Raw genomic sequence first — 25,147 nt, 5'->3', positions numbered from 1 at the left:
CTGGCCAAGGTCTATGCTTAGTATCCATAGAATGTTGACATGCTATACTACAGCATGACATCCAGGGATATGTCCCAAATGGCACCCTATTCCCTTTAAAGTGCACTACTTTTGACCAGGGCCCATAGTATTTTGTCAAAAGTGCTGTGCTATAAAAAAAAAGGTCATTTCGGAGTCATAGGGCTTATACAACCCAGAACATATTGCCGCAGACTCCCTGCTAGGCCTGACAATATGTGGATTGAGCAGGCCAGAGCCTCAGCCGTATTCACAAATCGTCTCAGAGAGCTGATATCAGATAAGTTTTCCCTTTAAGATAATAATTGATAAGATTATATGTACAGCCGGGATCTGATCCTAGATCAGCACTCCTACTCTAAGAAACGCTGTGATTACGAGTCTTGTGTTTAAACAGTGGAGGAATGTGCTCTGAGTCTTAGGAAAATAAATCTGCGTTATGAATTCATGCGAGAGGCTGTGAGCCAGGGCTCTTGACTGTGGTCAAACTGTGCCACATGTAATGGTGTTAAAGTCTTGAGTAAGAAGATGAATTTACAGGGTTAACTTTGTCAGCCAGTGAAACTGCAGGGCGCCAAATTCATAACAGCAGATATCCCATAATTAAAATTCCTCAAACATACAAGTATTTTACAGCATTTTAAAGATACACTTGTTGTAAATCCAGCCACAGAGTCAGATTTCAAAAAGGCTTTACGACAAAGCACAAACGATTATGTTAGGTCAGTGCCAAGTCACAGAAAAACACAGCCATTTTTCCAGCCAAAGAGAGGAGTCACAAAAAGCAGAAGAATAAAATTCATCACTAACCTTTGATGATCGTCATCAGATGACTCCTAGGACTTCATGTTACACAATACTTGCAAGTTTTGTAAGATAAAGTTCATATTTACATCCAAAAATCTGAGTTTACATTGGCACGTTATGTTCAATAGTTCCAAAACATCCAGTGATTTTGCAGAGAGCCACATCAATTTACCGAAATACTCATTATCAAGTTGTCTAGGTGTTATAATTATTTCAGCTCTGCCCAAACATGAAAACAGCTTGCTCAACACCTGAAGGATGCAAAGGGACAACTCAATTCCTTTTTGTTGAATAGAGTAGTTGAATGACAGAGGAATAAGGAATAAGTTGATAACATTAAACAGAGAATAAACATGCATTATTTTACACAATAAACAATGCATGACACAGCAACAAAGCATGGCTTTGAATAAAGTAAACGTTTAAACAATCTCATCTAGCACTTCAAGCAATTACTTCTGCGGTCAGAAAATATCCACAAAAAAAAGTCACCACTCCTACCAGAGTTAAACATGTAAATTGTGCTAAGCACTGGATGCAACATAATAAATCATTCCAAACATCACATACCAGTTGCGTCTTTAGGGTTGAACAATGAGCTGTTTGTATGTTGAGGACCCAAGCAAAGCTAAGCCCAAACATTTAATACCCAATCTTATCTGCCAGGTGTGCTTGTAAAAGTTGTCCCTCCAGAAATCCTGGCTCAATTTTTTAGTTCCACCCATGTTTTTGGGTTATCTGCCCTCTTGAGGCCTGGAGTTCTTTAAAGGAAGAGCTGCCATTGTGCTCATGTTTTGAGTGTTCTGCTTTTTGATGCAACACTCATAATAAACATTGCTAAAAGATACAACTGTTATGCATGGAATTTTAGATCCACTTCTCCTTAATGCAACAGCTGTGTCAGATTTCAAAAACACTTTACAGAAAAAGCACACCATGCAATAATCTGGGCACAGCGCTCAAAGACCAAAACAACCCAAACAGATATCCGCCATGTCGTTTTTTTTTCTCATGTTGTGTAGTCAACAGAAGTCAGAAATAGCATTATAAATATTCACTTACCTTTGATTATATTCATCAGAATACACTCCCAGGAATCCCAGTTCCACAATAAATGTTTGATTTGTTCAATAAGGTCCATAGTTTATATCCAAATACCTCCTTTTTGTTCATGCGTTTAGCCCAGTAATCAAAATTCATGAGGCGCGAAAACTAGGTGCAGACAAAGACGAAAAGTTCCGTTACAGTCTGTAGAAACATGTCAAATGATGTATATAATCAATCTTTAGGATGTTTTTAACATAAATCTTCAATAATGTTACAACCGGAGAATTCCTTTGCCTTTAGAATTGCAATGGACCGCAAGCTAACTCAGCTCATGCTCATGTCAGCTCATACCACTCTCATTCACCCCCACTTCACAGTAGAAGCCTCAAACAAGCCTCAGGTTTTTGCCTGATTTCTATCATTAAGAGGACAGCTAAAAGGAAGAGCACAGAAAACAATACATACAATGCATCAATCATCCATCAAATGCATTAATCAAACACACAAATCATTCATCAAACATATCTATCATCCATCAAACACATCAATCATCCATCAATCATGCTGTCATCATGGTCCGTTGGAGAAGATTGGTCCGTGCCATCTACTATATTCTCTCTTAAGTCATTCTAGATTCTGTGTTATCTGATTAAATGGAGTGTGACTTTGACCTTGTCTTACTCTCGGCCACCTCTCCCCTACATTAATCCAACAAGTGGAGTGGGGTGGTAAACAGCGTGTAGGCTATCATGGAGCAGTCTACAGTAATTTATGACAGTATGAGTATTTCTGAGTATGTATAGTATGTATGAGTACTATTAGAATGGAACATTATACCCAATTAGGCTGATTCTCTTCCCTGTAAAACGTCCCTCTATCACGATTACTCTCCAGCGCTCCATGTAACTGGTCTACTAACCATCATTCCTTGCAAACATCATTACGGACAACTGGACTTCATCATTACGCACACCTGCTCCCCATCATTACGCACACCTATTCCTCATCATTACGCACACTTGTTCTCCATCACTACGCACACCTGTTCCCCATCATTACGCACACCTGTACATGATTGTTTTAACATCTCTGGTTAACTGACAATGTCATAACTTCAGATGTCCCTGATGTTCAATTTCCACCACACACATTTTTCATGATTAGCACAATATAATTACTTAATCAGGGTGAAAGAAACTCCACTGGTGTTCCCAGCCAGACCTTCACTGTTGGACCACCATGGAGAAATCAACCATAAGTTTGTGATGCCAGAATTCAGGTGGAACTCAAAGTAAATGAAGCCATCTTACTTTGTATAAAATAATTTGAGCGGGTTCTCATACATTAACTTCCAGAGCATATTCTGGGCATTCTGACAATTGGTCTGAGGGTGAGGTTATGACTGTGTCCCTTTGTGTATTTACCCAGTCACCTGCACAAACCATGATAAACAGAACATATAGGATGTTTTGATGAAAAAAACTACAGTCTCAGAAAAAAGGAATCCAAAATGATTATCAGGCTCTCCCCATAAGATAACCATTTTTGGTTCCAAATATATCTCTTTGTGGTTTCAGGTTGAACTCTTTTGGGTTCCTTGCAGAACTAATTGGAACTCAAAAGGGTTCTTCAGAGGGTTCTGCTATGGGGACAGCCAAAGAACCATTTTAGGTTCTAGATATCACCTTTCTTCTTATAGTATATAGTGTATAGTATGAGTAGAGAAAGGTGTTGTTGCAAATGATATTGTTTTGGCAAGTGACTGGAAACCCCCAAAATATGTGGCAGCAAGAAGAGGAGGTGTTGCCAAGAGTGGTTTAAACTGTTGATACACGTTGGTCATGATTATATAATGTCTTCTTCAAAGTGAAAGGTTTTGTGTAAATTCTACAGAAAACTACTGACGCACATCATTGTATTTGCTTGAGGGGAGTTTTGCTGCTATATAAGAGAGTGCTTCTCTACTCCAGAGACACGTATTCAGCTGTTGCATTTTTTGGTGTTAACAATTGAACTTCACTCGGAATCTCAGAACCAATCAGTTTTCTTCCATCAAGATCTTCTATCGTTATCCTTAACACCGAGGCCTGCATATCATTGTATGTAAGTACACATTGTCCCTGAATAATTATTATACTAATTATTATACTTGCTATAATGAGGAATATTTGAGAGCTACATTTTTATTTTAACCAACTAATTAACAAAACACTTCAGGTGACAAATGCTTCCTATATTCTGAAACAGTTGCTACATCAGTTAAAAAGTCTAGTTAAACAAGCATGGTGTGGGTTTGTTGTCCCCCACAAGGAAATTGGGGAGGGGATTACAGATCATTCTCTGTCTGTCCGTTCGTATGTCTCTTTGTACGTTAGTAAAGCAAGATATCTCTGAGAGCACTGGGCTGATTTTGACAAAAACTTAGGTGAATGATCCTTATTGCCATAGAGATCCATCATTTACAAAATTACACTGATTGGTCCAAGGCGGGAGCTATAGCAATTAACTGCAATTTGTTAGTCACACGCAATATCTAAATTGTCCCATATCAAATCAAATGTTATTTGTCAGATGCGCCGATACAACAGGTGTAGTAGACCTTACAGTGAAATTCTTACTTAACCAACAATGCAGTTGTAAGAAAATATGTTTTTTTTAAAGTAAGAGATAAGAATAACAAATAATAGCAGCAACATAATGTAAAAACATACATGCCGATAAGACGGCAGCCCTCCCCTCTGGCGCCATCGTGAAATAAATTGGGGGCTATTGCATCATTCGTGGGGGACAACATGTTTACTGTTGCCTTGTTTTCACGTGGTTGACTTTGGCCTCCTAGTGTTCTGTTTTGAATTCAAAAGTATGATGTTAGTATGATGTTTAATGTGAGGTGAGTAGACTGTTGAGTGTAGTGCTTTCCATCAAGCTGTCTCTTAACCTTGACTACACTGATTGACACATCTAGCATTGAGTTCTGAAATGTTCAAAGTAGGTGACTGTTGCTATCCCGGGCAAATAACAGGCTTTGTTCAGTCACTTAACCAACTTTATTATCCATAATGTATAGGAATGCATGAACAGGCATGTTACCAACAAACAAACATTCATCTGTCTCCAACATCTGCTCCTCTGTTGTCAGAGATAGACCCTGCAGCAGCTGAACAGGAGGGGAGGGACTCAACTCTCTCACTTGCAGACATAACTGTTAATGAATCCCAAATAATGAAGTTAATATAGTTCATCACGTACATTTATCTGTTTAAATCAAAATATTTGTGCACATTAGGTACATCTCTAGTAGGGACACGATTGGCTGGAACGATTTTTCAGAGTGATTGCAGAGCGAGGGGCAGTGTAATACGGTCTGTGTGTAGCTGGTATAGGGGAGTGCGCAGGACAGCAGATATGAGTAAATTAAGGTACTTTACTCAAAATATACAAATGCGATACAATGAAGAGAGCTCACATTAACGGACCTTACTACATACAAACAATTACCCACAAACAGACTACTGGGAACGGAGGGTTAAATAATGAACAAGTCATTGGGGGATTGAAACCCAATGTTTAATTTAAATGTACCTTTATTTTACTAGGCAAGTCAGTTAAGAACAAATTCTTATTTTCAATGACGGCCTAGGAACAGTGGGTTAACTGCCTGTTCAGGGGCAGAACGACAGATTTGTACCTTGTCAGCTCGGACTAGCAACCTTTCGGTTACTAGTCCAACGCTCTAACCAGTAGGCTACCCTGCCGATGTGTAAGACAAAGACAAAACAAATGGAAAATGAAAAGTGGACCAGCGATGGCTTGAAGGCCGGTGCTGGATCTTCTCTCAGAATATTTTACATACTGATAGCTGACAATGCGTGATGACAATTTCACCAAATGTTTAAAAAAAATCTTACCTAATGCAGCTTTAACATGAAAGCTTACTTAAATTAGATAATCTATTTCCATATTTGAATCTGAGGCCGGCATTAGCGTTGTATGTTAGTAAAATCAAATCTTAAACTACTCATCTTGCTAAGTGTAAAAAAAGAATGTTGAACAATGTTATTACTAATTAACTGCACATTTCATGGAACAAGCGGTTCCTAAATGATGTTGACTTACTGGTCATTATTTGCAGTTGATCGGTATATATGACATGGTGTTTTGTATTCACATTGTTCACCTGTTATTGTTTTTGTTTTCACATGGTGGACGTTGGCCTGCCCTGCTGATACTGTGTAATATGTGTTCAGGTGAGTGACTAAACACAGGTTTCTCTAGCTAGCTCTGCTGATACTGTGTAATATGTGTTCAGGTGAGTGACTAAACACAGGTTTCTCTAGCTAGCTCTGCTGATCCTGTGTAATATGTGTTCAGGTGAGTGACTAAACACAGGTTTCTCTAGCTAGCTCTGCTGATACTGTGTAATATGTTCAGGTGAGTGACTAAACACAGGTTTCTCTAGTTAGCTCTGCTGATCCTGTGTAATATGTGTTCAGGTGAGTGACTAAACACAGGTATCTCTAGCTAGCTCTGCTGATACTGTGTAATATGTTCAGGTGAGTGACTAAACACAGGTTTCTCTAGCTAACTCTGCTGATCCTGTGTAATGTGTTCAGGTGAGTGACTAAACACAGGTTTCTCTAGCTAACTCTGCTGATCCTGTGTAATATGTGTTCAGGTGAGTGACTAAACACAGGTTTCTCTAGCTAGCTCTGCTGATCCTGTGTAATATGTGTTCAGGTCAGTGACTAAACACAGGTTTCTCTAGCTAGCTCTGCTGATCCTGTGTAATATGTGTTCAGGTGAGTGACTAAACACAGGTTTCTCTAGCTAGCTCTGCTGATACTGTGTAATATGTGTTCAGGTGAGTGACTAAACACAGGTTTCTCTAGTTAGCTCTGCTGATCCTGTGTAATATGTGTTCAGGTGAGTGACTAAACACAGGTATCTCTAGCTAGCTCTGCTGATACTGTGTAATATGTTCAGGTGAGTGACTAAACACAGGTTTCGCTAGCTAGCTCTGCTGATACTGTGTAATATGTGTTCAGGTGAGTGACTAAACACAGGTTTCTCTAGCTAGCTCTGCTGATCCTGTGTAATATGTGTTCAGGTGAGTGACTAGGCACAGGTTTCTCTAGTTAGCTCTGCTGATCCTGTGTAATATGTGTTCAGGTGAGTGACTAAACACAGGTTTCTCTAGCTAGCTCTGCTGATACTGTGTAATATGTGTTCAGGTGAGTGACTAAATACAGGTTTCTCTGTCTAACTCTGCTGATCCTGTGTAATATGTGTTCAGGTGAGTGACTAAACACAGGTTTCTCTAGCTAACTCTGCTGATCCTGTGTAATGTGTTCAGGTGAGTGACTAAACACAGGTTTCTCTAGCTAACTCTGCTGATCCTGTGTAATAGGTGTTCAGGTGAGTGACTAAACACAGGTTTCTCTAGCTAGTTCTGCTGATCCTGTGTAATATGTGTTCAGGTCAGTGACTAAACACAGGTTTCTCTAGCTAGTTCTGCTGATCCTGTGTAATGTGTTCAGGTTAGTGACTAAACACAGGTTTCTCTAGCTATTCATATTTATTGTTGTGTGTACATGTTGTATTTATACTATATTATCACTGGGATTCATTTGACTCAGATATGCAGATGTGCTATGACAGTATGATGTTTAGTTGTTCCTATATAGTAGACTGTTGAGTCTAGTGCTTTATTCCAACCTTTCCTTTTCACTGCCAGCACCCGCCCGCCCGACTAGCATCACTACTCTGGACTGTTCTGACCTACAATATGTGGACATCTACAAATACCTAGTTGTCTGGCAAGACTGTAAAGTCTCCTTTCAGACTCACATATCAAACATCTCCAATCCAAAATCAAATCTAGAATCAGCATTCTATTTTGCAACAAAGCCTCCTTCACTCACGCCGCCAAACTTACCCTCGTAAAACTGACTATCCTACCGATCCTCGACTTCGGCGATGTCATCTACAAAATAGCTTCCAATACTCTACTCAGCAAACTGGATGCAGTCTATCACAGTGCCATCCATTTTGTCACCAAAGCCCCCTATACCACCCACCACTGCGACTTGCATGCTCTAGTCGGCTGGCCCTCGCTACATATTCGTCGCCAGACCCGCTGGCTCCAGGTCATCTATAAGTCTATCCTAGGTAAAGCGCCACCTTATCTCAGCTCACTGGTCACGATAACAACACCCACCAGTAGCACGCGCTTCAGCAGGTATATCTCACTGGTCATCCCCAAAGCCAACACCTCTTTTGGCCGCCTTTCCTTCCAGTTCTCTGCTGCCAGTGACTGGAATGAATTGCAAAAATCGCTGGAGCTGGAGACTCATATCTCGCTAACTAGCTTTAGATATCAGCTATCTGAGCAGCTAACCGATCGCTGCAGCTGTACATAGTCCACCCAATCAACCTACCTCATCCCCATATTGTTTTTATTTACTTTTCTGCTCTTTTGCCCACCAGTATCACTACTTGCACATCATCATCTGCTCATCGATCACTCCAGTGTTAATCTGCTAAATTGTAATTACTTCGCTACTATGGGTTTTTTATTGCCTTACCTCCTCACTCCATTTGCCCATACTGTGTATAGACTCTTTTTTTCTGTTATGTTTTTGACTTTATGCTTGTTTATTCCATGTGTAACTCTGTGTTGTTCATGTCGCACTGCTTTGCTTTATCTTGGCCAGGTTGCAGTTGTAAATGAGAACTTGCTCTCAACTAGCTTTCCTGGTTAAATAAAGGTGAAATAAATCAAATAAAAAAAGAGCTTGCATAACCTTGTGATCATAGATATTCCTATTTAGGGTCATAAAGCACATAGTTCAAGAATAGAGCAATACAAATCATGACTACACTACCAATGATGCAGCTGTTGCATTGCTAGCACACTACAGAGTAGCATCTCACATCACACCCTCTCCCCTAACCCTAGCATCTCACAGTATCATCACATTTAGGTAAAATAAAATACTTTACTTTTCTGAAAACATTTGAAATCGAGGTAAAGTTTGTATCTACATTCAATAATGAAGTTTTTGTGTTACCTGACTAAATCTGAGTAGAAGATTTAATTGGACAGACACTTTATAAGGTTGACAGACCCTGTTCTATATTAGACAGTGTCATAATAAATTAATACCTACCTGTGAATAGTTCAGCCTGTCTTAAAGAATATTGTTATATATTAATTCACTTCAATCTTTATTCTTTCAGATATTTCAAAGCAGCGACTTTGTTTGGGGAGGTGAGTTTCAGCACCAAAAACAACCTCATATTCTGATGTAGCATCTAACATTCATACACACCAATACGTTTATATACATCATTACACATAAGTCACCAAGTCGATCAGGAAGATACAGCAGGAGGTAGAGTGGGGAGGTGCTGGGAGTAGGAGAGGGACTCCATGGTGTTGATCAGGAAGATACAGCAGGAGGTAGAGTGGGGAGGTGCTGGGAGTAGGAGAGGGACTCCATGGTAACTCTGAGGTTCCCAGCTGAGGAGGAAGGAATGAGTGTGATAGATTCCAGGTGAATAAAGATGGAAAGATCAGAGGAGGGTGGAGGACAAGGAGGAGTCAGGAGCAATTTAAGAACGCGTCATTCTCAGTGACCTGAGGATTGTGGAGCGATTTGGTCACCCTAGACCAGAGCTACCGTCCTGTATTTTTTCATTCCAATCCCAATCTAGTCCACCTCATTCTAATAATTAACTGGTTGATAAACTGAATCAGGTTAGTTACAACTGGGGCTGGAGTGAAAACCAACAGGAGGGTAGCTCTCCAGGAACGGGGTTGGAGAATCCTGCCCTAGACTGATGTGTTGCTCGACCTCTAGTTCCTACCATGAGTCATTATTGGTTGTTGTTTGATCCTTTTATCTTGTTCTTTAAATTCCTTTTGATGCATTGAATGTCTGAATCAGATCTCCTTTGAGTTGGAGGTTTCTTAAATTAATCTGTACGAATTTGTATTTCAGGTTACTTGACGCACACTCAAACTCAACATGGCAACCAGACTGACAACGATCGGTGGTGGAGGAGGCATGCCATTTGAATTCCACGGTATGAAAAACGGTGCCACCCTCAAGAAGATTGGAGTGGCGGTGGAAGGCTGGCAGGTGAAAGCTGTGCGGGCGGAGCTAACCGATGGGCGTGTTGCGACCTTTGGAGAAGCGAAAACTTTCATTGAGTTTGAGTTTGACCTCGGCGAGCACATCACCAAGCTGTCTCTGTGGGGCAACGGCGCCGGCACACGTCTGGGTGCCATCAAGTTCACGACGAGTAAAGAACGAGAGTTCTTTCAAAAAATGACCAGCTGGGGACTGAAGAAAGAGTACACCATAGATGTAGGGTCTGGAATCTGCCTGGGGCTGCAGGGCAGGTCTGGCGCGGACATCGACTGCATGGGCTTCCTCTTCATCAACGCTGTCAAGTCGACCGATCTGACTGACATGAAATATCCCACCCTGTCCCTCTATAAACCCCAGGTGAGCTCTATTATAGATGTGTGTAGACGACTCAGGAAAACTCTACCGATGCACTAACATTAAGGGGGCTGTCCACTTTAAAACATGTAATCCAATATGGGGGTCGACATTCATCAGGCATCTCATTTCTAGGACAGTCATACACACATACAGACACATCAGTTTTTATTGTTGGCTGTCTAAAAATCAATTGATCAGTTCCTCATTATTGATTAGTTCTTAAGATGTCTTTGTCTTGTCTGAACAATTTTTATATTGTGTCTGTGTTTGTGTTGATTTTAGGTGACCCCAGAATATGTGAAATCCATTTCTCACCACAATGACACCTCCTTGGTTCAAGAAGAATCTGTTACATACAGCAAAACCATGACCAAGACTTCCTCCTGGTCCGTCAGCAACAAGATCGAGTCCACCTTTGAAGTGACTGTCAAAGCGGGGATCCCGGATCTGGTCGAGCTGTCATCAGGGTTCAGCTTGACCGTGGGAGTGGAGCGTTCCTCCAGCCTGGAGAAGTCAGAGTCCATAATAGAATCGGATACCATCAACGTGAAGATCCCGCCAGGGAAGACCATAGATATTGAGATCACAGTGGGGAAAGCAAATATCAACCTCGACTACGAGGCCAATGTGAAAGTCACCTGCATGAATGGCAGTCAGCTGGTCTTCCCATCCAAAGGCATCTACAATGCTGTTACTTACACTTCAGCGAGGGTATCCACAAAGGAGAGATGAGACAAGTGTGTGACATCCTGAATAATAAGCACAGTGATAGAATGTGACACAATTACTAATTATTTGTGTGCCTTCTCTGTTATTATGATCATCTTTTGAGCGATTCTAATTGAACCATGTTGCCTCAGCTCTTTATTTCTGTCTCAGCAGAGGGTATAACAACAGCTGGGTCATTCCTACAATCCGGTGCCTTTTGTGTGAATGATTGAGCAACATTCACTACGAAATGTTTTCTTACATGCTTAGACCCCATTTACCATAAAAAACAATGTTATGTAACTGTAATAAATTTCATTTATAATAAAGAATTTGTCTGGTGTGTCAGTAACCTTTCGCCATATCCCCAGTTAAGTTTACTCAACTTCCATTGGATATACTATTCATAAAACTCACAAGTATTGTAATTATCATTACATTGAGTTGTTTCTCTTTCTAACTAATTTTTAATCATGATTCCTTCAATATTAATATAAGATTCATCTAATATGTTTGTTAGTACACATGCAGTCACTCTCACGCGCACATCTCAACCTCACCTCCATGTGCCTGTCAACATCTCCAACCGAGAAACATGAAGTACCCCACTAATTACAAGGACAAAGTTAGTATTTAGTTTATTTAGCTTAACTTATTTATGAATTAACATATGATCACTTTGTATTTATACTTTTAATTAACAAATGCATGAATGGAAAGAGTAGAGCTGTAAACAAAAGGTTTGCCACAAAACTAAACCAAATGAATCGATATGCCTCATACATTTATTTTCCTTTTCACAGTTGAACAACAATAGAAATAGCAGAGAACTTTGCTACAATTATCAAAGGTCTTCCACTGTAAACGGTTTTAATCAGTGAGTCATTGGACCTTGTTAACATTAGAGATCAGCTCTGTGACCATGATTTTCAATGAAACATAGATGAAAGGAAAAGCATGAGTAAAATGTCATTTAAGTGCAGCTACATGAGGATATAACCTACAGACAAATAGGCTACACATATTATGGGCTATGAAAGACCTATGAAGTGTGACAACACCATCTAGTGGTCATGTAGCTACATCCACTAAGTAGAAACACTACGAATGAATAATTGATGTAAAACCAAAGCAACTACGCAACATACTCTAAATGAAAGGGTTCTTTGTTTTAGGTCAGCAGGGAGTCGGCTACTACAGTACTATCATTTGACCTCTCTGAGAAAAAGCACACAGATTAACAATTCTATGCAATAAGATTGATATCCCACCAAATTATTTCCATAGGTGAACTGTCAATGTCTGGAAAAATATATTTGATCTGTAATGTGTAGGAAATATGTGAAATATAGCCTATTACCTTTACCCTCTTATAATGATCAACTGTTTTCTCTACTGTCGGGCCGAAGATAGTTTTTAGTCTATATTCTTAGTAGCTGTCTACTTACCACCACAAACCGATGCTGGCACTAACACCACACTCAATGAGCTGTATAAGGCCATATGCAAACAGGAAAACGTTCATCCAGAGGCGGCGCTCCTAGTGGCCGAGGACTTCAATGCAGGATAACTTAAATCCATTTTACCTAATTTCTACCAGCATGTTAAATGTGCAACCAGAAGAAAAAAAACTCTGTGCGTGTGAGTGACTGCATGTGTGCTAACAAACTCATTAGATGATTCTTATATTAAATAATGACTTAATCATGATTAACAATTAGTTAGAAAGAGAACAACTCAAAGTAATGTTCATCAAAATATTGGAATGATAATTACAATATTTGTGAATTTTCTGAATAGTATATCTAATGGAAGATAAATAAACTTAACTGGGGATAGGACGAAAGCTTATTGACACACCAGACAAATGGTTTATTACAACTTTAATTAATTATAGTTACATAACATTGTTTTTTATGGTAATCTAACCATATAAGAAAACTTTTTTTGTGAATGTTGTTCAATAATTCACACAAAACATGTGTTAAAATGTCATTGGACACAAAAGGCAACGGATTGTAGGAATGATCCACCTGTTGTTATACCCTCTGCTGAGACAGAAGACAGAGACAGAGACAGAGCTGAGTCAACTGGGTTCAATCAGAATCACTCAAAGATGATCATAATAACAGAGAAGGCACACAAATAATCAGTAATGGTGTCACGTTCTATCACTGTGCATACTATTCATGATGTCATGCACTGGTATCATGTCTCCTTTGTGGATATCCTCACTGAAGTGTAAGTCACACCAGTGGATGGGAAGAACAGCTGACTGCCAATCATGCAGGTGACTTTCACTATGGCCCTGTAGTCAAGGTCGAAATTTGCTTTCACCATTGTGATCTCAACATCCATGGTCTTCCCTGGTGGGATCTTCACGTTGATGGTATCCGATTCTGTTATGGTCTCTGTCTTCTGCAGGCTGGTGGTTTGCTCCACTCCCACGGTCAAGCTGAACCCTGATGACACCTCGAGCAGATATGGGATCCCCACTTTGACCGACATATTCAAGGTGGATTCTATCTTGTTGCTGACAGACCAGGAGGAAGTCTTGGTCAGGGTCTGCTGTATGTAATGGACTCTTCTTGAACCAATGAGGTGTCATTGTGGTGGGACACGGATTTCACATATTCTGGAGTCACCTAAAATCAACACACACACACAAAGATACAAATTGTTCAGATAAGACAAAGACAATTTTAGAACTAATCATCAGTGAGGTACTGATCAATTGATTTGTAGTAAGCCAACAATAGTAACTAATGTGTCTGTATGTGTGTGTGACTGTCCTAGAAATGAGATGCCTGATGAATGTCAACCCCCATATTGGATTACATGTTTTAAAGTGGACAGCCCCCTTAATGTTAGAGCATCGGTAGAGTTTTCCTGAGCTGTCTACACACACACCTGGGGTTTGAAGAGGGACAGGGTGGGATACTTCATGTCAGTCAGCACGGACGACTTGATGGTGTTGATGAAGAGGAAGCCCATGCAGTCGATGTCTGAGCCAGACCTGCCCTACAGTCCCAGGCAGATTCCAGACCCCACATCTATGGTGTACTCAGTCTTCAGTGGCCAGCTGGTAATTTTTTCAAAGAACTGACGGTTCTGACTCGTCGTGAACTTGATGGCACCCAGACGTGTGCCGACATCGTTACCCCACAGAGACAGCTTGGTGATGCGCTCACCGAGTTTGAACTCAAACTCATTGAAAGTGTGTGAATTTCCAGAGGTCGCAACGCGCCTGTCCACTAGCTCCGCCCGCACAGCTTTGACCCGCCAGCCTTCCACCGCCACTCCAATCTTCTTGATGGTGGCACCGTTGTCCATGCCATGGAATTCAAATGAACTGCCTCCTCCACCACTGATCAACTGCAGTCTGGTTGCCATGTTAAGTGTGTGTGTACGTCACGTAACCTGAAATACAAATTTGTACAGATAAATTTAAGAAACCTCCAACTCAAACTCAGATCTGATTCAGACATTCAAAGCACCAACAGGAAATTAAAGAACAAGATAAAAGGATCAATCAATAACTAAGGGATATAATGACTCATGGTAGGAACTAGAGGTAGAGCAACACATCAGTCTAGGGCAGGGCTCTTCAACGCTGTTCCTGGAGAGCTACCCTCCTGTTGGTTTTCACTATCTACTGCATCTTGCCTATGCCGTTCGGCCATCGCTCATCCATATATCGTCCATATATATCTTTATGTCTTTATGTCTATATATCTTTATGTACATATTCATAAGTACATATATGTACTTATTCATTCCTTTACACTTGTGTGTGTATAAGGTAGGTGTTGTGAAATTGTTAGATTAATTGTTAGATATTACTGCATGGTCGGAACTAGAATCACAAGCAATTCGCTACACTCGCATTAACATCTGCTAACCATGTGTATGTGACAAATAACATTTGATTTGATTGGATTAGAATCAGGTGGACTAGATTGGGATTGGAATGAAAAAAATAGAGGACTGTAGCTCTGGTCTAGGGCGACCAAATCACTCCACAATCCTCAGGTCACTGAGAATGAAGCGTTCTTTTATTGCTCCTAACTCCTCCTTGTCCTCCACCCTCCTCTGATCTTTCCATCTTTATTCGCCTGGAATCTGTCACACCCATTCCTTCCTCCACAGCTAGGAACCTCAGTCACCATGGAGTCCCTCTACCACTCCCAGGACCTCCCCACTCTACATCCTGCTGTTTCTTCCTGATCAACACCATGGAGTCCCTCTCCTACTCCCAGCACCTCCCCACTCCACCTCCTGCTGTTTCTTCCTGATCAACACCATGGAGTCCCTCTCCTACTCCCAGCACCTCCCACTCTACCTCCTGCTGTTTCTCCTGATCAACACCATGGAGTCCCTCTCCCAGCACCTCCCACTCTACATCCTGCTGTTTCTTCCTGATCAACACCATGGAGTCCCTCTCCTACTCCCAGCACCTCCCCACTCCACCTCCTGCTGTTTCTCCTGATCAACACCATGGAGTCCCTCTCCTACTCCCAGCACCTCCCACTCTACCTCCTGCTGTTTCTCCTGATCAACACCATGGAGTCCCTCTCCTACTCCCAGCACCTCCCACTCTACATCCTGCTGTTTCTTCCTGATCAACACCATGGAGTCCCTCTCCTACTCCCAGCACCTCCCCACTCTACATCCTGCTGTTTCTTCCTGATCAACACCATGGAGTCCCTCTCCTACTCCCAGCACCTCCCACTCTACCTCCTGCTGTTTCTCCTGATCAACACCATGGAGTCCCTCTCCTACTCCCAGCACCTCCCCACTCCACCTCCTGCTGTTTCTCCTGATCAACACCATGGAGTCCCTCTCCTACTCCCAGCACCTCCCACTCTACATCCTGCTGTTTCTTCCTGATCAACACCATGGAGTCCCTCTCCTACTCCCAGCACCTCCCACTCTACCTCCTGCTGTTTCTCCTGATCAACACCATGGAGTCCCTCTCCTACTCCCAGCACCTCCCACTCTACATCCTGCTGTTTCTTCCTGATCAACACCATGGAGTCCCTCTCCTACTCCCAGCACCTCCCCACTCTACATCCTGCTGTTTCTTCCTGATCAACACCATGGAGTCCCTCTCCTACTCCCAGCACCTCCCGCTCTACCTCCTGCTGTTTCTCCTGATCAACACCATGTGTCACGACTTCTACCGAAGGTAACTCCTCTCCCTGTTCAGGCGGCGCTCGGCGTCGCCGGTCTACTAGCTGCTACCGATCCCTTTTTCTTTTTCTGGTTGTTTTGTCTGTGTTCCTTTTCACACCTGGTTTTCAATTGCTTTGATTTCTGTTGGTATATAGGGCACCTGTTACCTGCCGTAATTCGTGCAGGATTAGACTTGTGTGTATTGCGCTCGAGTGTATTTGATGTTTGTTGTTTTTTCGCTATTACGCACGTGTATGTAAAGTGTCGGAACTGTGTTTGTTCCTCCGTGAGTATTCGAGAGCGTAGTTTTGGGATTTTTTTCTGTGCGGTTTGTATTGGTGGACTATATTATAAAAACACGCTTCTCAGACATCCCTGCTCTCCTGCGCCTGACTCCTACACCTCTCACCAAGACGCATGTTATCACACCATGGAGTCCCTCTCCTACTCCCAGCACCTCCCACTCTACCTCCTGCTGTTTCTCCTGATCAACACCATGGAGTAACTCTCTTACTCCCAGCACCTCCCACTCTACCTCCTGCTGTTTCTTCCTGATCAACTTGGTGGCTTATGTGTAATGAAACATATTGTTGTGTATGAATGTTACAGATGCTACATTAGAATATGATAACCTTCCCTTTAATGGTGAGTCTGAATGGAATAGATGCTACATCAGAATATGAGGTTGTTTATGGTGCTAAAACTAATCTCTGCAAACAAAGTTGCTGCTTTGAAATATCTGAAAGAATAAAGATTGAAATGAATTAATATAACAATATTCTTTAAGACAGGCTGCACTATTCACAGGTATGTACTAATATATTATAATATAGTCTAATATTCTTTCAGACAGGCTTTAGCATTTACAGGTATGTATTAATATATTATAATATAGTACAATATTCTTTAAGACAGGCTTTAGTATTTACAGGTATGTATTAATATTTATGACACTGTCTAATATAGAACAGGGTCTGTTAACTTTATCAAGTGTCCAATTAAAACTAACACTCAGATTTAGTCAAGTAACACCTAAAACCTGAATCATTCAAACTTCATTATTGAATGTAGATACAAGGATTTTATTTTACTTGCATGAGATGCTACTCTGTACGGTGCAAGCAATGCAACAGCTGCATCATTGGTAGTGTAGTCATGATTTGCATTGCCCTATTCTTGAACTATGTGCTTTAAGACCCTAAATATGAATATCTATGATCACAATGTTGTGCCCTCTCTTTTTTAATATATTTTTTTTCACCTTTATTTATCCAGGTAAGCAAGTTGAGAACTATTTCTCATTTACACCTGCGACCTGGCCAAGATAAAACAAAGCAGCGTGACACAAACAACAACACAGAGTTACACATGGAATAAACGAGCGTACAGTCAAACTATACCCCGATTCAAATGGTTAATCATAATAATGACCAGTAAGTTTCATCATTTAGGAAGCATTTGTTCCATGAAATGTGCAGTTAATTAGTAGAAAAATCAACATTAGCTCAACATTTTTTCACTTAGCAAGATGAGTTGTTCAGATTTGTTTTTACTAATATACAACCCGTATGCAGGCCTCAGATTCAAAGATGGAAATAGATTCTCTAATTTAAGTCATCTTTCATTTTAAAGCTGCACTAATATACAAGCTGCACTAATATACTGCACTAATATACAAGCTGCACTAATATACTGCACTAATATACTGCACTAATATACTGCACTAATATACTGCACTAATATACAAGCTGCACTAATATACTGCACTAATATACTGCACTAATATACTGCACTAATATACAAGCTGCACTAATATACTGCACTAATATACTGCACTAATATACTGCACTAATATACAAGCTGCACTAATATACTGCACTAATATACTGCACTAATATACTGCACTAATATACAAGCTGCACTAATATACTGCACTAATATACTGCACTAATATACTGCACTAATATACAAGCTGCACTAATATACTGCACTAATATACTGCACTAATATACTGCACTAATATACTGCACTAATATACTGCACTAATATACAAGCTGCACTAATATACTGCACTAATATACTGCACTAATATACAAGCTGCACTAATATACTGCACTAATATACTGCACTAATATACAAGCTGCACTAATATACTGCACTAATATACTGCACTAATATACTGCACTAATATACAAGCTGCACTAATATACTGCACTAATATACTGCACTAATATACTGCACTAATATACAAGCTGCACTAATATACTGCACTAATATACTGCACTAATATACAAGCTGCACTAATATACAAGCTGCACTAATATACTGCACTAATATACTGCACTAATATACAAGCTGCACTAATATACTGCACTAATATACAAGCTGCATTAGGTAAGATGTATTTTCTATATTTGGTGAAATTGTCACCGCACATTGTCAGCTATCAGTATGGAAAAAATTCTGAGAAAAGATCCAGCTTCTTTGACTGCCCGTCGCTCTGCAATCACTCTGAAAAATCATTCCAGACAATCATGTCCCTAGTAGCAATGTACCTAATGTGCACAAATAATTAGATTTCAACAGATACATATACATGATGAATTATATCAACTTCATTATTTGGGATTTAATAACAGTCATGTCAGCAGGCAGAAGGAACAGAAAGCGAACCAGAGTGTGTGAGAGAGTTGAGTCCCTCCCCTCCTGTTCAGCTGTGGCAGGGTCAGAAGGAACAGAAAGCGAACCAGAGTGTGTGAGAGAGTTGAGTCCCTCCCCTCCTGTTCAGCTGTAGCAGGTCTATCTCTGACAACAGAGGAGCAGAAGTTGGAGACAGATAACTGTTTGTTGGTAACATTTCTGTTTATGCATTACATTTACATTATGGATATTAAAGTTGGTAAAGTGACTGAACAAAGCCTGTTTCTTTGCCCGAGATAGCACCAATCACCTACTTTGAACATTTCCGAACTCAATGCTAGATGTGTCAACCGATGCTACTGAGCCAGATGTCTATGTGTCAGGGGAGAAGCTCCAGGTGGTATCCGATTTTAAGTACCATGGCATCATACTTGATTCCAACCTCTTTTTTTAAAAAGCATGTGAAAAAGGTAATTCAAATAACCAAATTCAACCTAGCTAATTTCCGATTTATACGAAATTGTTTGACTACAGAGGTAGCAAAACTGTACTTCAAATCTATGATACTCCCCCACTTAACATACTGCTTGACTAGTTGGGCCCAAGCTTGCTGTACAACATTAAAACCTATTCAGTCTGTCAACAAACAGGCTCTCAAAGTGCTTGATAGGAAGCCCAATAGCCATCATCATTGTCACATCCTTAGAAAGCATGAGCTCTTGAGTTGGGAAAATCTTGTGCAATACACCGACGCATGTCTTGTATTCAAGATCCTCAATGGCCTGGCTCCCCCTCCACTCAATATTTTTGTTAAACAGAAAACCCAGACATATGGCAGCAGATCCACAAGGTCTGCCATGAGAGGTGACTGTATAGTTCCCCTAAGGAAAAGCACCTTTAGTAAATCTGCATTCTCTGTGAGAGCTTCCCATGTCTGGAATACACTGCCATCAGACACACACAACTGCACCACATATCACACTTTCACAAAATGCTTGAAGACATGGCTAAAGGTCAATCAGATTTGTGAACATGGTCCCTAGCTGTGTGTTGCCGCTCTCCATGTTGTCTGTAGCTTGTGAGGTGTGGAAACACTTTGTTGCTTTTATGAATTTTGTCTTGCTGCTTTTTGTTTTATGTTGCTCTGTCTGTATGCTACGTCTTGCTTGTCCTATGATGCTCTGTCTGTATGCTATGTCTTGCTTGTCCTATGTTGCTATGTCTTGCTTGTTCTATGTTGCTATTGTCTATATTGTAATTGTTTTTAATAACCTGCCCAGGGACTGCGGTTGAAAATTTGCCGGCTGGCTAAAACCGGCACTTTTACTGAAATGTTGATTAATGTGCACTGTCCCTGTAAAAATAAAAATAAACTCAAATAAACTCAATCAGTGTATTCAAGGTTAAGAGACAGCTTGATGTAAAGCACTACATCCAACAGTCTACTCACCTCACATTAAACATCATACTAACGTAATACTTTTGAATTAAAAACAGAACACTAGGAGGCTAAAGTCAACCACCTGAAAACAAGGGAATAGTAAACATGTTGTCCCCCACTAATGATGCAGTACCCCCTTATTTATTTCACGATGGCGCTGGAGGTAAGGGCAGCTGTCTTATTGGCTTGATTTGGGCGAGTTGAGATATTGCGTGTGACTAAGAAATTTCAGTCAATTGCCATAGCTCCCGCCTTGGGCCAATCGGTATAATTTTGTAAATGTTGAATCTCTATGACAAGACGAATCATTCACCTAAGCTTTGTCAAAATCAGCCCAGTGCTCTCAGAGATCTTGTTTTACTAACGTACAAACAAACATAACAACGGACGTACAGAGACAGATCCGTAGTCGCTCCCCAATTTCATTGTCGGGGACAAACCCATACCATGTTTGTTCAGTTAGACGTTATAACTGATAAACTTCTTGTGACTCTCAAACCCGGGTCTGGGAGTGTAATCATCGCCTGACACTAATTAGCATAACGCAACAGACATAAATCTTCATAGAAAATCTTTCTATTCATGAAAATCACAAGTGAAATATATTTTGTTAATCACCCTGTCATCTCAGATTTTCAAAATATGCTTTACAGCCAACGCTAGACAAGCATTTGTGTAAGTTTATCATAGACTAGCATAGCATTATGCCAAGCTAGCAGCAGGCAACCTTGTCACGAAAATCAGAAAAGCAATCAAATTAAATAGTTTACCTTTGATGAACTTCGGATGTTTTCACTCACGAGACTCCCAGGTAGATAGCCAAAGTTCATTTTTTCCCAAAATATTATTTTTGTACGCGAAATAGCTCCGTTTGAACTTCACGTTTGGCTGAGAAATCGCCCGGAAATTGCGGTCACGACAACGCCGAAAAATATTCAATATTAGCTCCATAATATCGACAGAAACATGGCAAACTTAGTTTATAATCAATCCTCAAGGTGTTTTTCTAATATCTATTCGATAATATATCCGTCGGGACAATTCATTTTTCAGTAGGACCGATTGGAGTAATGGCTACCTCTGTATTTTATGCGAAAATCTCTCTCGGAGACACCATGTGACCACTTGCGCAATGTAGCCGCCTACGGCTATTCTTCAACATAAATGCGTAATACCACGTCACAATGCTGTAGATACCTTGGTGGAATACGTAGAAAGCGTAAGCTCGTTGATGAGACATTCACAGCTCAATAGGGAACGCAGCTCATTGGAACGCAGCGCTTTCAAAACCTGGGGCACTTCCGGATTGGATTTTTCTCAGGCTTTCGCCTGCAACATCAGTTCTGTAATACTCACAGACAAGATCTTTACAGTTTTGGAGACGTTAGAGTGTTTTCTATCCAAAGCTAACAATTATATGCATATTCTAGCATCTTGTCCTGAGAAAATATCCCGTTTAAAACGGGAACGTTTTTTTTTCAAAAATGAAAATACTGCCCCCTAGTACCAACAGGAAACTGTTTCAGAATTTAGAAAACATTTGTTGCCTGAAATGTTTTGTAAATTAGTTGGTCAAAATAGAAATGTAGCTCTCAAACATTCCTCATATAGCAAGAATAGTTATATAGGGACATTGTGTACTTATATGATATGCAGTCCTCAGCATTAAGGATGACTGTATTTTTATTTTACAAGGCAAGTCAGTTAAGAACAAATTCTTATTTTCAATGACAGCCTAGGAACAGTGGGTTAACTGCCTGTTCAGGGGTAGAATGACAGATTTTGTACCTTGTTGGCTCGGGGATTTGAACTTGCAACCTTTCGAGTTACTAGTCCAATGCTCTAACCATTTGGCTACCCTGCCGCCCCAGTTTGCCTCCATCAAGAAGATCTTGATGGAGGAAAACTGATTGGTTCTGAGATTTCGAGTGAAGATCAATTGTTTAACACCAAAAGATGCAACAGCTGAATACGTGTCTCTGGAGTAGAGAAGCACTCTCTTATATAGCAGCAAAACTCCCCTCAAGCAAATACAATGATGTGCGTCAGTAGTTTTCTGTAGAATTTACACAAAACCTTTGACCCTGATTAAGACATTGTATTGTGCTAATCTTGACAAACATGTATCAACAGTTTCAACCACTCTTAGTGCTACTTCCTCTTCTTGATGTTGAGCCAGAGAGCATATCGGTGGTTTCCAGTCACTAACCAAAACATGTTCACTAATATGCAACATCACCTTTCTCTGTAGTTTTGTTCATCAAAACATCCTATAAGTTTAAAGTCTATGTGGTGGAAAATGTCTAATACTGAAGACATAGCAGTGGATTGTACAAGCTGTATCCATTCTCTGTTCTGTTTATCATGGTTCATGCAGGCGACTGGGTAAATACACAAAGGGACATGGTCATAACCTCCCCTCAGACCAATTGGTAGAATGCCCAGTATATGTTCTGGAAGTTAAGATATGAGACCTTGCTCAATTTATTTGGGAACTGAGCCCTGTATTGTGCTAATTATGACACATTTGTATCAATTGTTTCAACAACTCTTGGTGCCACTTCCTCTTCTTGATATTTGAGCCAGAGAGCATATCGGTGGTTTCCAGTCACTAACCAAAACATGTTCACTAATATGCAACAGCACCTTTCTCTACTCATACTATACAGTCTGAGAAAGAAAGGTTCAATCTAGAAACTAAAATGGTTCTTTACCTGTGCCTATAGGAGAACCCTATGAAGAACCCTTTTTGGTTCCAAGTAGAACCCTTTACACAGAGAGTTCTACAAGGAACCCAAAAGAGTTCTGGCTGCGACCACAAAGGGTTCTACCTGGAACCAAAAATGTTTCTCCTATGTGGCGAGTCGGATAACCGTTTTGGAATCCATTTTTCTAAGGCTGTAGTTTTGTTCGTCATAACATCCTATACGTTTAAAGTCTATGCGGTGGAAAATGTCTAATACTGAAGACATAGCAGTGGATTGTACAAGCTGTATCCATTCTCTGTTCTGTTTATCATGGTTTATGCAGGCGACTGGGTAAATACACAAAGGGACATGGTCATAACCTCCTATAAGTTTAAAGTCTATGCGGTGGAAAATGTGTAGAATAAATACAAATAAAATAAGGGGGTCAAATCTACACTGGAGTTGAATATAGAAGATCTTGATGGAGGAAAACTGATTGGTTCTGAGATTCCGAGTGAAGATCAATTGTTAACACCAAAAGATGCAACAGCTGAATACGTGTCTCTGGAGTAGAGAAGCACTCTCTTATATAGCAGCAAAACTCCCCTCAAGCAAATACAATGATGTGCGTCAGTAGTTTTCTGTAGAATTTACACAAAACCTTTCACTTTGAAGAAGACATTGTATAATCATGACCAACGTGTATCAACAGTTTAAACCACTCTTGGCAACACCTCCCTCTTCTTGCTGCCACATATTTTGGGGGTTTCCAGTCACTTGCCAAAACATGTTCACTAATATGCCACATCACCTTTCTCTGTAGTTTTGTTCGTCAAAACATCCTATAAGTTTAAAGTTTATGTGGTGGAAAATGTCTAATACTGAAGACATAGCAGTGATTGTACAAGCTGTAATGCATCCTCTGTTCTGTTTATCATGGTTCATGCAGTTCACTACACAAATAAAATACACAAAGAGACACAGTCATAACCTCACCCTCAGACCAATTGGCAGAATGTCCAGAATATGTTCTGGAAGTTAAGAAGCAGTGAATTGTACAAGCTGTATCCATTCTCTGTTCTGTTTATCATGGTTCATGCAGGTGACTGGATAAATACACAAAGGGACACGGTCATAACTTCCCCTCAGACCAATTGGTAGAATGCCCAGTATATGTTCTGGAAGTTAAGAAGCAGTGAATTGTACAAGCTGTATCCATTCTCTGTTCTGTTTATCAAATCAAATCAAATTTTATTTGTCACATACACATGGTTAGCAGATGTTAATGTGAGTGTAGCGAAATGCTTGTGCTTCTAGTTCCGACAATGCAGTAATAACCAACGAGTAATCTAGCTAACAATTCCCAAAACTACTACCTTATACACATAAGTGTAAAGGGATAAAGAATATGTACATAAAGATGTATGAATGAGTGATGGTACAGAGCGGCATAGGCAAGATGCAGTAGATGGTATCGAGTACAGTATATACATATGAGATGAGTATGTAAACAAAGTGGCATAGTTAAAGTGGCTAGTGATACATGTATTACATAAAGATGCAGTAGATGATATAGAGTACAGTATATACGTATACATATGAGATGAATAATGTAGGGTATGTAAACAATATGTTAGGTAGCATTGTTTAAAGTGGCTAGTGATATATTTTACATCATTTCCCATCAATTCCCATTATTAAAGCGGCTGGAGTTGAGTCAGTGTGTTGGCATTAGCCACTCAATGTTAGTGGTGGCTGTTTAACAGTCTGATGGCCTTGAGATAGAAGCTGTTTTTCAGTATCTCGGTCCCAGCTTTGATGCACCTGTACTGACCACGCCTTCTGATGAGCTTCCGGCGCCGACAGAGATGGCCGCCTCGCTTCGCGTTCCTAGGAAACTATGCAGTTTTTTGTTTTTGGATCATTGTTACTCTAACTTCCGTGACGCATATAAGGCCCTGCCCCGCCCTCCTTTCGGAAAAGCTGACCACGACTCCATTTTGTTGATCCCTGCCTACAGACAGAAACTAAAACAAGAGGCTCCCACGCTGAGGTCTGTCCAACGCTGGTCCGACCAAGCTGACTCCACACTCCAAGACTGCTTCCATCAC

The 25,147-nt window shown here is 40.5% G+C and overlaps 2 protein-coding genes and 1 pseudogene across 7 annotated transcripts in view; 2 read left to right on the top strand and 1 right to left on the bottom strand.

Moving 5' to 3' along the window:
- The first annotated feature begins 3,682 nt into the window (after window positions 1-3,682).
- LOC116356842 (aerolysin-like protein) lies at window positions 3,683-11,450 on the top strand. 4 transcript variants are annotated; one of them, XM_031803425.1, is made up of 4 exons: window positions 3,683-3,975; window positions 9,112-9,142; window positions 9,876-10,385; window positions 10,668-11,450. In XM_031803425.1, the coding sequence occupies exons 3-4, from the start codon at window positions 9,903-9,905 to the stop codon at window positions 11,115-11,117; spliced, it is 933 nt and encodes a 310-aa protein (XP_031659285.1). In that variant the 5' UTR covers window positions 3,683-3,975; window positions 9,112-9,142; window positions 9,876-9,902; the 3' UTR covers window positions 11,118-11,450. The 4 variants fall into 4 exon arrangements, with proteins under 4 accessions (XP_031659285.1, XP_031659286.1, XP_031659287.1 ...); XM_031803426.1 differs by having other exon boundaries at window positions 3,844-3,971; XM_031803427.1 differs by having other exon boundaries at window positions 3,849-6,119.
- Window positions 3,849-25,147, top strand: part of LOC109875722 (aerolysin-like protein) — a 36,316-nt gene continuing 15,017 nt past the window's right edge. Inside the window, exon 1 of one of the 3 annotated variants that reach the window (XM_031803421.1) lies at window positions 3,849-3,975. The gene's annotated coding sequence lies outside the window, so the exon portion shown is untranslated. Of the gene's footprint in view, window positions 3,976-16,091; window positions 16,282-25,147 lie in introns of those variants that run through there. The other 2 variants (XM_031803424.1, XM_031803422.1) reach the window with 2 other exon arrangements.
- Window positions 13,042-14,486, bottom strand: LOC109877605 (aerolysin-like protein; annotated as a pseudogene).

Source organism: Oncorhynchus kisutch, linkage group LG24 (genome assembly GCF_002021735.2).
Source record: "Oncorhynchus kisutch isolate 150728-3 linkage group LG24, Okis_V2, whole genome shotgun sequence".
NCBI classification, from domain to species: domain Eukaryota; kingdom Metazoa; phylum Chordata; class Actinopteri; order Salmoniformes; family Salmonidae; genus Oncorhynchus; species Oncorhynchus kisutch.
Note: the sequence above shows the minus strand (reverse complement) of the source record. Positions and strands in the feature narration are given on the sequence as shown.